Below are 14,828 nucleotides of genomic sequence, written 5' to 3'. Positions count from 1 at the left end.
TTTCCTTAAAAAAAGATGATTTCAATATTAGATTCATTAACATTTCTCATAGTAAACATTTCTGTTCACTTCAGGTTTTTGCTTTACCAAATATTTGGGAGCTGTGTCTTACTGTCTAAACAGTCATAACTCTTTAGGAATTTTAATAATATTATGTCAGTCAGTGTCAGTATTCTGACCCTTATAAAGGGTGATTTATCTTTTTGTCCTTAAAACAAGCCCTTTGTGTCCTCTCTTCCTGTATTCCAGCCATGTTTTTATATTTTGCCATTCAAGTTCTTTTTTTTAAAGAAACCTATTTGTTTCCTTATAAATACCAATGGTGAAAGAAACTGATATCATAATCCTGGTATCTTCATCTCTTAGCACTTGACAGTGTTAATCTTATCCCATTATTTTCTCCCCTTCTTGAACCCAGAATGCTAATATTTTCAGATAAAATAAAAGTAGAATCTTTAGCACAGGGGAAGCATAGGCAGGAATGCAGAATTCCGAGCTTCACAGCTTCCATTAGAAAGTTATGCATATTTCTTAGTAGAAATTCAAGAACTTTAAATATGATGTTCTTTGAATTCCTAATACAAGAATTTTACCAGTGTGACAAAAGACTAGCACTTGCTTTTTTAATGCAATTTAAATAAATATTCATTTGAAAGGTCTCATTGTAAATATTTGGAAAATCAATGAAAATGATAGTTTTATGTAACACATTTTCTTATTATACTTTGCACAGTTTAGAAATATATAGGTAGATATGTTTGCTTCCTGCTATATGGAAGTCAGTTGTTTCTATTACATTCTCTATTTTGAAAATCTGTGGGACAACTTTAATAATATTGCCATCTACAGTTTCCTTGCTGACCTAACTAGGAAATATAATTATATTCAGTATAATATATGGCATAATAATTATATTTAGTACAATAATTATATTGTATTTGATACGATACCCTTAAGCCTACAAGTTCTTAACCTGGAGTCCTTGAACTTTTTATTTTGTTTTTCAATATATTTGTTTTCCATTATAATCTCATGTATTTTATTTTATTCATTTTAAGACATCATTCAGATAAGGCATCCATAGTTTTAACCAAAGTGCAAGAGGGGTCCAAATCACACACACACACACACACACACACACACACACACACACACACAAAAAAAAAAACTTAAGAAGCCCTACCCTAGACTAACATCTTTAATATTCATGAATGTTATAGAAAAAAATATATCAATATATGGATATATGCGGACAAAATTTATAGTGTGGCTGTTTCAAAAACCTTTGTTAAAATAAATTGTTCTATTTGATGCATTTTGATAAATCGGTATGGAATAAGGACTGAAAAGTTTACATTTTATTTTTCTTCCATTGACGTCTTTAAATGTTCACATAAATTTAAAAAAACATCAGAAAAAATGATTATGTAAGAAGAAATACATTTTTTAAATTGAGATTAGCAAAGATTTTATGTCTAAAAACTTATATTTTTGCCATTTATTGAATTCACCCTGAAGGAAATTTATATTTCACTCAACATATCAGTGCTTATATTGTCTTGATTTTTGAAATCCTTTTTGACCTTCTTTATTCTCTTGATAATTGCTTTTGTACATTGCTCCATTTCATGTTGACAATTGTTAATGATCTGACTGTACCCTGAGAGCTCATTCAGCATTGTCAATCAGTATTTTTAATGCCATTTTCACTATTAGGTTATAAAAGCAATTGAAGAAGGTTATCGTTTGCCAGCACCCATGGACTGCCCAGCTGGTCTCCATCAGCTAATGCTGGATTGTTGGCAGAAGGATCGTGCTGAAAGGCCAAAGTTTGAACAGATAGTTGGGATTCTGGACAAAATGATCAGAAACCCAAATAGCTTGAAAACACCCCTGGGAACCTGTAGTAGGTAAGTACCTATTTCTCTCATAGACTAGAATTTGAAACTTCAAGTTTCTTATAACAATGAGTTATGCTTATAAACTTTAAAATTTTTTTAATATATTATTTACATATATAGTTTTATATCTCCATATGAAACTATATATTTATAATTTTATATTTATATATTAAATTATATCTTTATAGTTTAATATATTATTTTTCCTCAAACACTTTTTTTGATATATTTTCTAAATATATGAAACCTAACTACTATTTTTGGTCTCCATTTCCTACCCCCACCCATGAGACATTGCCATTTATGGCATTTGTTACCCTTCCTTAGAGATGCATCTTAAAAGACATTTTTCTTCCAGCTTTTTGTGATAAGGTAACATGCTGAGTTTCAATAGTCATTTTTTGACCTCTGATTTTATTTCCTTTGCCCTCCCTAATTGCTTTCTTTCCTTATTTGATCCTTATTTTAGCTTTTAATTCTTCTCTTGAGGTAATTGTGCAAAGAACATACTTATAAATAGCAATACAATAAAGTAAGAAAGAAGAATATCTATTTAGTAAGAAGAATCATGACTCTCCAGTCATTCTCATGAGTTGTTTTTCCTGTATTGTAACATAGAAGTTGTTATTTAGCCCCCTGCTGTCTTGTAAACCTGGTATTCCATAGTTGTTATTGGTAGTAAGTTAGACCCTTCTAAAGGTGTATTAACTCATGCGGCCCACAAGGGTGCTATTACTACAGTGGAAGAGTAATTTACTAAATAGTCCCCTTGTGGCCTGAACAAGTTAGTGTACCGCCAAATGTGCTTAATTTACTACCAGTTACTTCCAGAGAAGAGGCTGAACAAATATTTACTGAATATAAATAGTGTAGTCTGTACTTAAACACACATACACACACACCACACACACACAGAAGACAGCCTAATTGTCTTAAAATCTGAATAAAAACAAAATGAAGTGGGCTACAACTTTTACACTAAAAAAGATAATAGGAGAGCATTTTTTGGATTTTTTATAAAAGAAAGGAAACATCTGACCTCATCCTATTAGTGCCATACATTTGTACTATTAGGCTGCTTTGCCACCTGCTTTGGTCAATCAAGATTTACCTTTCTCTTTTGCTTTAAACTAGGCCAATTAGTCCCCTTCTGGATCAGAATACTCCTGACTTCACTACCTTCTGCTCTGTGGGAGAATGGCTGCAAGCTATCAAGATGGAAAGGTATAAAGATAACTTCACAGCAGCTGGCTACAACTCTCTTGAATCAGTGGCCAGAATGACTATTGAGTAAGTATGAGTGTGAATTATATGAGGGGCAGGGGGCCTATTGGGTTCCTTTGAAACTGTACTGGTTCTGCCACGATAACATAGGTAGTCTTCCCCTGCCACAAACAGGCAAAAATTCCTTCTGGATCATTTCTTTTCACTCCAGAGACATTTCAGTTCATGTAGACAGAGAGGGATGTACCAGAGAAAGTTTGTTCCTAAAGTAAAAATTTCCCAAAAGCAATCCTGTTGGGCATGAGATCTCAAAATACCGTGACCAAAGTGTATTGAGGCATGTGCTATGGTGACTTCTTGAGTTAAACTAGAGAAGCATAACTCTGTGAACTTGTTACTTATTTAACCCAATTAATTTTTTGGTTGATTTGCTTGAAATTTCTGGTTCATCACTTTGCCTTAAATGTTTTTGGTGTTACTGTAAACTGAATCAACTGCAGCAGCCATCACAGCAGCAGCAGCAGTAGTAAAACTGTTATTTATATTGCTCTTTATGGTTCACAACACAGCTTACAATTTTTTTTAAGTTCATCATCCCAACATCCCAGGGAGAAAGATGCTATTATTGCCCTCATTTTTTAGATGAGAAAATTGAGTCAAACAGAAGTTAGGTGACTTGCCTAGGATTACACAGCCAGTATCTGAAACTGAAATCTGAATTCAAGTTTATCTGACTCCAGGACTCATCTTGTATTCATCCCATCACCTAGTAGTCTGATATCTGAATTGTCAAAACACTGAATTTTTTGGTACTACTTTGCTACTTTTTCACATGACTATTAGGAGTTTATTTAATATCTGGGCCTTAATTTATTTATATATAAAATGAGGGGTGCAATTCTGAACCCAACCTCAAAATAATGCTATTTAAAGGTTATAATGAAATATGGCATATGAACACAGTTTTTAAAAGTAGAAGTAAATGTCTGGTGGGATTCATTGTTTTGCTGGCCAAACAATAGTATGAAGAATTTATACTATACTCAAGAGAAGATGCTCATAGGATTAGAATCAAAATGTAACAGACCCAAAGACATACACATCTGATTCTACTGATCAGGAAATAGATTGTTCATCTTTTTGATGATGTCAGTATTTCTTGATTCTGTCTCTGCTGGTCACAGAAGTGAGCCTAGAGGTTCTCCCATATGTACTATTCAAAGAGTTACTGCCCACGAACCAAAAGAGTTATCAAAATCCCACTACACAACAGCTGTAGAACACTTCACTACTGTGTTATATGCAGACTTTAGAGGTCTCTATGCTGAATTATGCATACCATTCAACTTTTAACATCTATTTTGAGCAGAAAGGTCAAAGAAAGAAGGGGGTAAAAACAAAGCAAGTTTCAACTATATGTCTGAGAGGAATTCATTATTTTATGCACCTGACTTCAATATTCCTGCCATGAATTTTTATGACATAGTCATAAAAATTTACTGAATTAAAGAAAATTTATGAGTAAGGTTATCTTCAATAAGCACTTAATAAATATTGAGCTAGGCAAAATCTATATCCTAATACATGTGTGTGGCTACATATGTATGAATATATATATATATATATATATATTCAACTACTTCTAAATTCTTTTTCTACTATTGAAGGATGCAATCTACTACAATAAGTAATTAGTTTAGTACTAGAGAAACTAGTTTCAAATTCACATTCACTTGTATATCTCACATTTAAGGCATCTGGACTAAGGTATCTTAAAAATAAAAATAAATAAAATAATGGGGTTTCAAATAGATTATATATAATTTCTCCTCCTATTTTACATTTTATGATGCCATGAGCATTCCTGCTCCTTTCTATATTGGAAACAGAACTGTATTTGGCATCAACAGATATGGATTCAAATTCTGAATCTACTAATTACAACTCATGGGCTACCTTGAACAATTACTTAATTATTCTGGGATCTTTAAAATGAAGGAATTGCTCTAGATGTTCTCCAAGGGCCCCTTTTAACTCTAAATCGTTGATTCTATCATGTACAGAGATTCAAGGCTACCATCATTCAGTTATCAAAGACCAGATTAATAACACCAAAATTATTCCAAGTAATTGTAAATTGAGTATTTGAGTAGTGAGATCTTTTTACAAGACTGAACATGACTTTAGACCACCAAGCTGACTCAGTGTTATAATAATATGTGGACAGTGACTAAAGGCTAATATCAAAAGATTGCTTAATGAAGGGGGGGGGTGATAGCAATAAGCGACCATATAACTACAATATAAAGTAACTAATTAAAACTGTCTTTCTCTTCCCCAGGGATGTGATGAGTTTAGGAATCACACTGGTTGGTCATCAAAAGAAAATCATGAGCAGCATTCAGACTATGAGAGCACAAATGCTACATTTACATGGCACTGGCATCCAAGTGTGATAGACAAAATTTCTCCCTTATGAGGGAGGTGACAGATTGTGAGAGAACAGTACTGGCCTTCATTATAGGCGTGGAGTGCTGCTAGAAGACACTTGATTTGCTGGTTCCTTCCTGCAGTAAACAGATCTACAAGAAGCACCTAAAGACTTGAACTCCTAAGTGCCACCAGAATTCACAAAAAGGGAATACGGATCCACCACTGGTGGCCAGGAAAACAGCAGTGACAATAAACAAAGTACTACCTGAAAAAACATCCAAACACCTTGAGCTCTCTAACCTCCTTTTTATCTTATAGACTTTTTAAAGTGTACATAAAAATTTAAGAAAGAATATATTTGTCAAATAAAATCATGATCTTATTGTTAAATTCAAAATATTTTCCTTAAATATGTGATTTCAGAATCTTTTTTTTAATCATTTGTGTTTATTATTCATAAGGACTTTGTTTTAGTAAGTTGTTTATAGCTTTGGACCTTTTTAGTGTTAATTCTGTGACACATTACTACACTGGGTACCTTTGAAGGAATCTCAAGTCGTTAGAAACATAGAAAGCATGATTGAAAATGTATTTCTGTCGGAACATTGGTATCTTTTCTGTGCCATTTTCTTCTGTTAAATCAGTGCTGTTCTGACATGGTTTGCTAATTGGCAGGTCATCAAGAAAATGCAAGTTGCCAAGAGCTCTGATATTTTTAGAATACTTTTTTGTAAAGATCAGACACTATCTTTTCAATGAAAATTTAAAAGCAATAATGACCCCTAAATAGTATAAGGCACTTTTAAAAAAATTATTTGTAGGATGATTTTACTAGACATAATTTAATAAGAAAGCTCAAATTGTAGATCCACAACTTTAAACAAAAAGGGGAAAAAAAGAAAAAAAAAAGGATGAAGTACTTCCTGTGTTGAGCATGAGTGGAGACATGTCTCAGAGCAGGAAGTTACCCAGTATTACCTAAAATTTGATCTGAGCACATCAAGATTTTTCAATATCTGAACATTAGGAAATTTAAGAGAAATAGTTGGCATATATTTTATATCGGATTCAGTTGAATGCAGTCCAAATGTAACCTTAAAGAATTAGATTTTATATTAGAACTTGGGAGCATGATGAAAGGGGCAGTTCACAATTTTCTCCTTTTTAGAACAAATTTGCTGCTCAAAACCCCATCACTGCAGTGGAAAGTCCTTTGGAAATATTGATGCAGAAAACTTTTTTATTTTGAAAGAAAGAACTCTTTCACACTGTGAGAAAGAGTGGGAAGGACCTAGCTTTTTTTTTAAGCTTTATTTATTGAAGTATATGATTTGACAAAGTTGTTAGAATATCTTAAGCAATAATCAAATGTCTTTATAGATATTGCAAGAATGTATACAAAAAGTGAAAGTGAGGCTTTCAAAAGTCAGGAAAATCATGAACTACCCCAGAAGAGAACTGTTGTACTTCCAAAGAGAATTGGGCTGTTTATATTGATTTTAATAGAGAAAAGATCCCAGGGATCGGTCATAAATTGGTCTTGTTTGATAATGTGGGCATCCACACAAAAACTGTAAATGTTCCTTTGTAAAACTTGTAAATTTTATTTATACTGTCTTGTTTTGTATACATATTTCTCTGTAGTGAGCTCTGAATACATTGAAAATGCACTATATTTTTCTATTTTACTTGCAGAGCATCACAAAAGAACAGGTATTTTCAGTGCTACATAATGTGTTTTCCCACATTTAGGACCAAAGATGGCTACAGAAAAATTCAAATGGATTGCTCCCTCCCCTCCCCATGACCTTCTAGTTCCCCCTTTTTATTTTTCTTTTAGATCACTGTACAGTGTTATTTGACAGTTTATTTATTTTTTGTTTGATCAACTAGAGAAACAGTCAATAGAATTTCACTAAACTGTTTTCTTTTGTCCCTTAAGAAAAAAAAACTGTAAAAAAATGCTTTGAATTAGCATAATCCCGTTCCATAGACACTTCCATTTGTAATCTTTGTAATAGACTGTAAATATATTTTTGGAACTATAACACCATGTGCTCGAGGGTTATTTTTCAGTGTCGGCAGTGTATATCAGTGTTTATACTAAGTACAGCACTTTACAATTCTAATCAGTAGCATTGGCCTTTGAGAGAGTGAGTGAAAGAGACTGAGTGAGTGCTATTAGTACAGTTTAGCTTTTAAACTCACTAATAATGGGGTTCTTTTCTTGTTCATAGCTTAAGGTGCTTATTTTTTCTATTAGAAATCAAATTAACAAAAAAAGCCATTCTAGACCTAGGAGATATAGCATATGGTACATGCAAATTGTGTCTTTCCTGCTTTTTTCTAGCACTAGATTTATAGCTGAATAATCTTTCTTGAGTAGAAGGGCAGAATAAAAGTGTTGGGTTTGTTTTTTTCGGAAATGACTTTTTTCTTCAGCAATATACCTCATCTGCCTTAAATTTTTTACAGCTCAATACAGGGAAAAGGGAGAAGGGATGGGAAAGACACAGAGCACAATAGGAAATGTATGCTTACACCGCTATCTCATTTTAGGTCAATTATCCCCCTTCACCGTTATCATTTTGGATTACATGTATGCGAACCAAGTATTGACTGAGAGAGACTCAACATTGTAATGCTGATTGTAATGTTTTCTTGCAGAAAGAGATGAGGCAGCATAAAGACAAGAATGTACAAATTGCACCTTTAAACTTTTATTGAGAAATTAGTGCTCAGGGGAGGAAAGGATAAGAAAGTGAGAGTCAGAAATAAGATTCTGAAATTATAAAGCTGCAAAGGACATGGCCTCCTTGATTTAATCTAGCCACCTTTTTTTTTTTAAAGAACACTGTCTTCACACTTGACTTGTGTTTTGCCTTCAGTGCTGAAATAAAAATAACTTTTATTAAATCTGGATCTAACCTTTTCTGAGCAATTGGATTGGGCCTTGTTTGCTGGAACTCGTGGGTGATGCTTGTCAGAGCCCTATTAGTTGAATCATGCTGTATACTCATGTAATCTACATTAGCTAGAACTATTCGGAACTCTAATTTAATTGCTCTTCTTATCAATGTTTTTACATCAATTAAAAATGGGTGTAATTCACCTTTTTAAAAAAAATTATTATTTAGGCAATGGTGGTATTCTCCCTTCTGTTTCTTGATGAGCAACAGGTTGCTCACTCACTGTATGACTAGGAGATGTGCATGTGCAAAGCAATTGTTGATGTAAATTTTTCTTTCTAGATGTTGAGAAATCATGGGGGAATTGGGGAGAGATGTGCTTTTTTGTTTGCTGGATTTGTCCCTCCTTGCCTAAGAATTACTTCAAGGGTCATCCTTTTACAAGGACAAACTGACTTTGAACAGTATCCTAATGTATCAAGCACAAATAACTCTTTCTTCATCACCAATCTTTAAAAAGTCTTTTTACCAGCGCAAAAATAATAATAATAATAAACAAGTCTAATAGACTATGTAAAGAAAATACTGTCTCTAATCATTAATGGATTGCTTGGTGTCACTACCCATCCTTTATTTTCTTTTCCGATATTAGGAAAGAGGCCCATGGACAGTCAGTATTTTGTTCAAACACTTAATCGAGCCAGTCTGGTTCCACCAGAAACTATTATCTCTCACACCTTTCCCCTGCCTGTGTACACACTTTTAATCTTACAGTCCTTTGGGACTATTATGCATGCCTGCTAAAGGTGTGCCTTTAAAACAACTTTGACAAGCACCAGGGCCAAAAGCTTTTTATCTTGTTTATTCATGTACAGGGTAGGTGGACAGCATGTCTGAGCAGAAAGAACAATAGACATAGAGTCAGAAGAATTGTGTTAGTCCTATTTCGTAGCAAGTACTTGTCATGTGACCTTGAACAAATCAATTCACCTCTCTGAGCCTTCATTGTCCTCTTCTGTAAAATGAGGACAACACAACTTGCACTGCCTACCTCACAGGGTTGTTGTGGGGAAAGTGCTTTATAAAATGTATTGTGCTATTAAAAATGTGAATTTTATTATTATTATTATTATAATTATAGCAAGAAAAAGTTTCAAAGACAAAAAACTGAACCTTCCTACATTCTGCAAACTTATTTAAATGAGTAAGGTATTGAAGCCCAAGGAAAGTAGTTTGGAGTTTTGAATGTTGGTGAGTCAACCACAGAGTAGGAAGGAAACTCAGAGGTTAATTAAGTTTAATTCATATCAGAATAAGAATGACCTCTCTAATTGTCACAGCAAGTAGCCATCTAGATACCGTTTGAAAACTTCCAGTGCCTGGAAACACACTGCCTCTCAAAACATCAATTCCATGGATTTCTGACAATTTAGTTAAGACTTTTTCCCCAATTAGATCTGTCTCTCACTTACTTCCACCTCTCTGCAACTTCTGCTCTGGGTTTAGGTAAAATTAACTAAGCAGCAGTTCTTCAAATATTTGAAGTATATAAAGATTGAATCATGTCACCCACTTGGACTTCTAGATTTCATCCTGATTTTTTTAAATCTGAACTGTATAAAAGATTTTATTTGGTAATTGGTCTCCTCATCATTTTCCTTCTATTGCCCTACACTTGTCAACGTCAATTCAAAAATATTCCCAAAGGTTAACACTATAGTTGTAGTCTGATCAAGATTCATCCCTTATTACATAATTATAGTCACACACCCTTTGGTTGCATTAAAGAAGCATTTGGTTTCATTAAAGAAACAGATGATTCCATTTGCTTCTGTGGCCTCCCACATAACAGTCACCTACGGAGCTTCCAGTACTGCAGCAAATTTGCTGCCTGTAGGGATCAAAGGAGCTGGATAACACAAAGAGAGACTGACAGACAGAAACACAGACATAAAAAGAGAGACAAAGAGATAGAAGGAAGATGATTAATCCTATTGGTTGGATGAACCTTCTCTTTTTAAATTAAAATTTTGGTTCTGAATAGTAACAAATCACTGTCTCCACACTTCTTTTCACAAACTTTGAGGGTTACTGAATAAACACCAATATGCTTAACCTATCATCACTTAAATTAATGATTTCTTCTTCCCTTGCATAAATAATTATTAATGATAACCCCTGTTAACGGTATCTCTTTTTTCAGAAAGAAGAATTTATAAATGGTTATTTGGAGAGATGATATTAGTTAACTTACATATATGTAGAAATGAGAGACAGGTGAATAACTAAAACTCAGAGTTAATCCATAAAGCTCATTCCAACTAGTAGCATTAGCCTTTTCACCATCAGATACATAGCACACAAAATATCCTTCATTTCCATTACCCACAGTCTAGCCATGGTTAGTTGTTTATATGAAAGGAAATGGTCAATTAAGCAGGTTTAAGGGATGAGAAAAAAATGCAGTCTTCTGAATAATACCAAATTGGATGATTAAACTGGTTAATTGAGATAAAAACTAAAATTTTCTTTACAAGATGGAATTTCTTAAATGATATACAAATACAAAATTGTACTAGTACCAATGACTTTTTTCTGACTCTCTCTGCCTTTCTTTCTTCCTGCCCTGCTCCACATGAAAATCCATGCAAGTTTAATAGCACAGAGATATAATATGTCTTTGGAAAGAGAAACCTTCTAATTTAAATCTTCCTAAAACACAAATTTTTCCCTTTCATTCCTTGAGTTATGTGCATATCTGAAATGCAGGCCAGTCATGGTTTCTTAAATTTGTGGCTGAATGGAAGGATCATGCATACAAAAACTGAGAGATGATCAAGTTGCTAAGGTTACAGAACCATAATTATTGATATTCAGGAATGACTGAATAAAGTATGTGATACTCTGCAGTTCAGATCAATTCCATTATATACTGGGGAACTCTTTAAAGCAATGATGAAGAGAATAGAGGCTTCATTTTCTTTACATTTATACCTGTTTAATGAGCCTCTGCCTGATATTTCAACATTTCCTTTTCTTCTAGAAATGGCAGCCAATTGTAATTGGAAAGATAGGTAAAGGAGACCTCCATATTTCTACAGGACATTTTGTTTTTACAAATCTCTTTAGAAAGATCAGGTGTTTCTAATGAATTTCCCATAGCAATAGACCTATGAAAATGAAAAATAGGATCTCCTTTCTTATTGACCTTTAGAATAATCAATGATCAACTAATCAAAAACATTAAGCACTTACCATGCACCAAGCACTGTGCCAAGTTCTGGGGATACACAAGGAGCTGAAAATTAATCCCATCCTTATAGGACCTTAAATTCTAATGGAATAAAATGAGTTCAATCAGCTTGTCCAATGACATTGTTTCAAGTGCACATTGCTTGGTGATGTCAGTAGACCTGCCTTAGTCAGATTTTCCTTGAGTCTTCAGACATTAATTATTTTAAGTTCTCAGGGAAAGAGAGTCATAAATTATCAAAAATAATATATGACATCCTCAATCAAATATTTTTATATTTCCTTATGTTTTATTTTTGGAGCACTTTTCTTGTTAAACACCTTATAAGGTAAGTAGTACAAACTTTTGTTTCCTAAAATTAGGAAATGAAATTTCAGAGAATCATGCCACACTCAACATCACTCAGCTAAGAAATAGTAAGGCTAGGATCCCAAAGATCTAGATAATATTTTAATGCTCCAACTAGCTTTGTAGTTTTCTCCTTTCTGAAATTCAAACTCTTCTAGCTGCACCCTACCTATGTTAGTAGACACAGTGATGAAGATAATAATGCCTTTTAGTAGTTAGGTCCTAGGGTTGTAGGGTTCAAATAAGGTAATTTATGTAAAACATTGTGCAAACTTTCAAGTATTATATAAATCACTTTTATTATTATGCTTTTCCTTTCTCCCAACAATATAGATACCAAATGAGTTCTTACCTAACTATCTAGCTCTATCTAGATATTTAGGTATCTGGATAAATAGCAATAAAGACATCTAGATAGGCATCTAAACAGACAGCAATTTATAGGGATATATACATCATATGTAAGTACATATGTGTGCATAGATGTATATATATAAACATATAGATATGATTTCATATGTTTGTGTGAATTTTGGTTGATTTGGAACTAGAAGGGAACTCAAAAGATTATCCAATCTAATTCTTTCATTTTAGAGATAAAGAAACTAGGACAACAAAACATGGAATAACTTTTAAATCCACACAATAAATGGCAGAACCTGGATATATATATATATATATATATTTATATATATGCATATATATGTATATGAGTACACTGTGTGGTTGTGTGTGTGCCTATGCACATGTGTTCCTGTGTGCATATTTAATAAGACTTGTGCTTTCATTAATATATTGAACATCTACTGAGGAAATTCCCTCTATCAATGCAGATTTGTAACTTAAAGAACTGCTTAGGGGGCACTAAGAGGTTCAGTAAATTGCCCAAAATAATGGTCAAGACTGTCAGAGGCAAGACCTAAAGCTAATCTTTCTGATTCTAAGGCTAACTGATAATCCAATATGCAAAAGAGCCTAAATACCATATACACACAATTTTCTAGATACATATATAGACATACATATGTTTATACAGATATGTGTAAATATGTATGTGCATATAATAAAGTTATGTAGTACAGTAAGCGGATAGAATGCTTGAGCTAGAATCAGGAAGATTCAAGTACAAATCTGACCTCAGATATAGCCTAGTTGCATGACCCTAAGCAAGTCACTTAGACCTATTTGCCTCATTTTCTTCATCCATAAAATGAATTGGAGAACAATATGATTAGCCACTCCAGTATCTTTGCCAAGAAAATGGGATCATGAAGAATCAATTATGACTGAAAAAAAACTGGACAACAAAATTAATATATATATGTTTGTATATAAATATATACCTATGTGTCTATATATATATAAAGTATGCATAATAACTAGTATTAATCAAGCTTTAAGGTTTGCAAAGTACTTTATATAAATATTTGTGTATCTATGTATATAATTATATACATTTTATATATATATAATATACATATACTACTTTCATTTGATTCAGATAGATCTATGACATGATGTGAAGAGTTTTGAATTTGACATCAGAAGACCTATTTTTAAATACTAGTTCTGCAGTTTACTGTGTAAACTTGGACAAGTGTTTTCTGAATGTCATTTTCTTCATCTTTAAAATGAGGGGATTGAATGAGATGATATAGGTAGATACTTTTGTTACTATTTAAAATGTTTAATTCATGTTTATTCAGTTTAAGTAGATATGTTATTCATATATTTCATGAAGATACCTACAGCTCTTAAGCATTTGCAAAAAATGCAGAATTAAACTAAGTGAAGCCACATGTTATACATATTATGGGTGCTCAGGAAAAGAAAGAGTAATGAGCATGAAACAGATTCAATAACTGTATTCATTGAAGATAACCAAGTTAAATGAACCAATTAAATGTAGGAAGCCATGAGAAACAAAACAAATAATAGAAAGACCATACATTCTGAACTATTTTTCCTATTAATTTTATATAATATTCATTTTAACAGCATTTGAAACAAAAGATTGGGGGTGGAAAATCCTATAAGCATTTTTTTAAAAAATAAGATAATAAGGTTGGGATGATCTGGGTCTCATTGAAACAGATAGTAATATCAGAAAAGACTCAATAATAAATCACCTAAGAAATTTCAAAGGTGCAACCTGATCTCTGCCTATCAGTTTTGTTAATAATCTGTACTGTGGGGGTGGCTAGGTGGCACAGTGGATAGAGCACCGGCCCTGGAGTCAGGAGTACCTGAGTTCAAATCCAATCTCACACATTTAATAATCACCTAGCTTTGTGGCTTAGGCAAGCCACTTAATCCCCATTGCCTTGCAAAAATTAAAAAAACTAAAAGAAAAATTTATAATAAAAAATAATCTATACTATGACATTCAAAGCAAGATTGGCTGGGAGGTTGAAATTTGCCATGAGCATGAACAAGGGTTCATCATTTTCTAGGTTCTAACATCTTGAGTCAATTGAGCAGGTGAAACTAGCTATCATTTTTGTGATTAGGCAGGATTATTGAGATAAACTGAAGGTGCTCTCCAGAGACTTTCAAAATGGTTCTATGTAGTTATTTAGTTACATGCTTCAGATAAAGAGTCTTGTGGGTCCTGTATGTGCCCCAGCACCTAATTTTAATAAAAGTTTAGTTCTCAGAGGTTTAAAACATACCAGTATCTCTTCAGAAGTTCTTAACCATTATATGTGTGTCAGGGACACCTTCCCAGATTAATGTTTTTAAATGCATAAAATAGAATAC

At 33.1% G+C, this 14,828-nt stretch overlaps 1 protein-coding gene across 4 annotated transcripts in view; it reads left to right on the top strand.

The window, feature by feature from the left end:
* The window catches only part of EPHA7 (EPH receptor A7), a 220,177-nt gene extending 209,732 nt beyond the window's left edge, over window positions 1-10,445 (top strand). For all 4 annotated transcript variants that reach the window (XM_074187180.1, XM_074187182.1, XM_074187181.1 and 1 more), the window contains exons 15-17: window positions 1,717-1,910; window positions 3,036-3,191; window positions 5,467-10,445. In XM_074187180.1, coding sequence (XP_074043281.1) covers window positions 1,717-1,910; window positions 3,036-3,191; window positions 5,467-5,581 — 465 coding nt within the window. In that variant the 3' untranslated portion in view covers window positions 5,582-10,445. The remainder of the gene's footprint in view (window positions 1-1,716; window positions 1,911-3,035; window positions 3,192-5,466) is intronic.
* The last annotated feature ends 4,383 nt before the right edge of the window (window positions 10,446-14,828 follow it).

The sequence above is a fragment of the Macrotis lagotis genome, chromosome 5, assembly GCF_037893015.1.
Source record: "Macrotis lagotis isolate mMagLag1 chromosome 5, bilby.v1.9.chrom.fasta, whole genome shotgun sequence".
Classification (NCBI taxonomy): domain Eukaryota; kingdom Metazoa; phylum Chordata; class Mammalia; order Peramelemorphia; family Peramelidae; genus Macrotis; species Macrotis lagotis.
The sequence above is the reverse complement of the archived record's forward strand: the minus strand, read 5'-3'. Positions and strand labels throughout refer to the sequence as shown.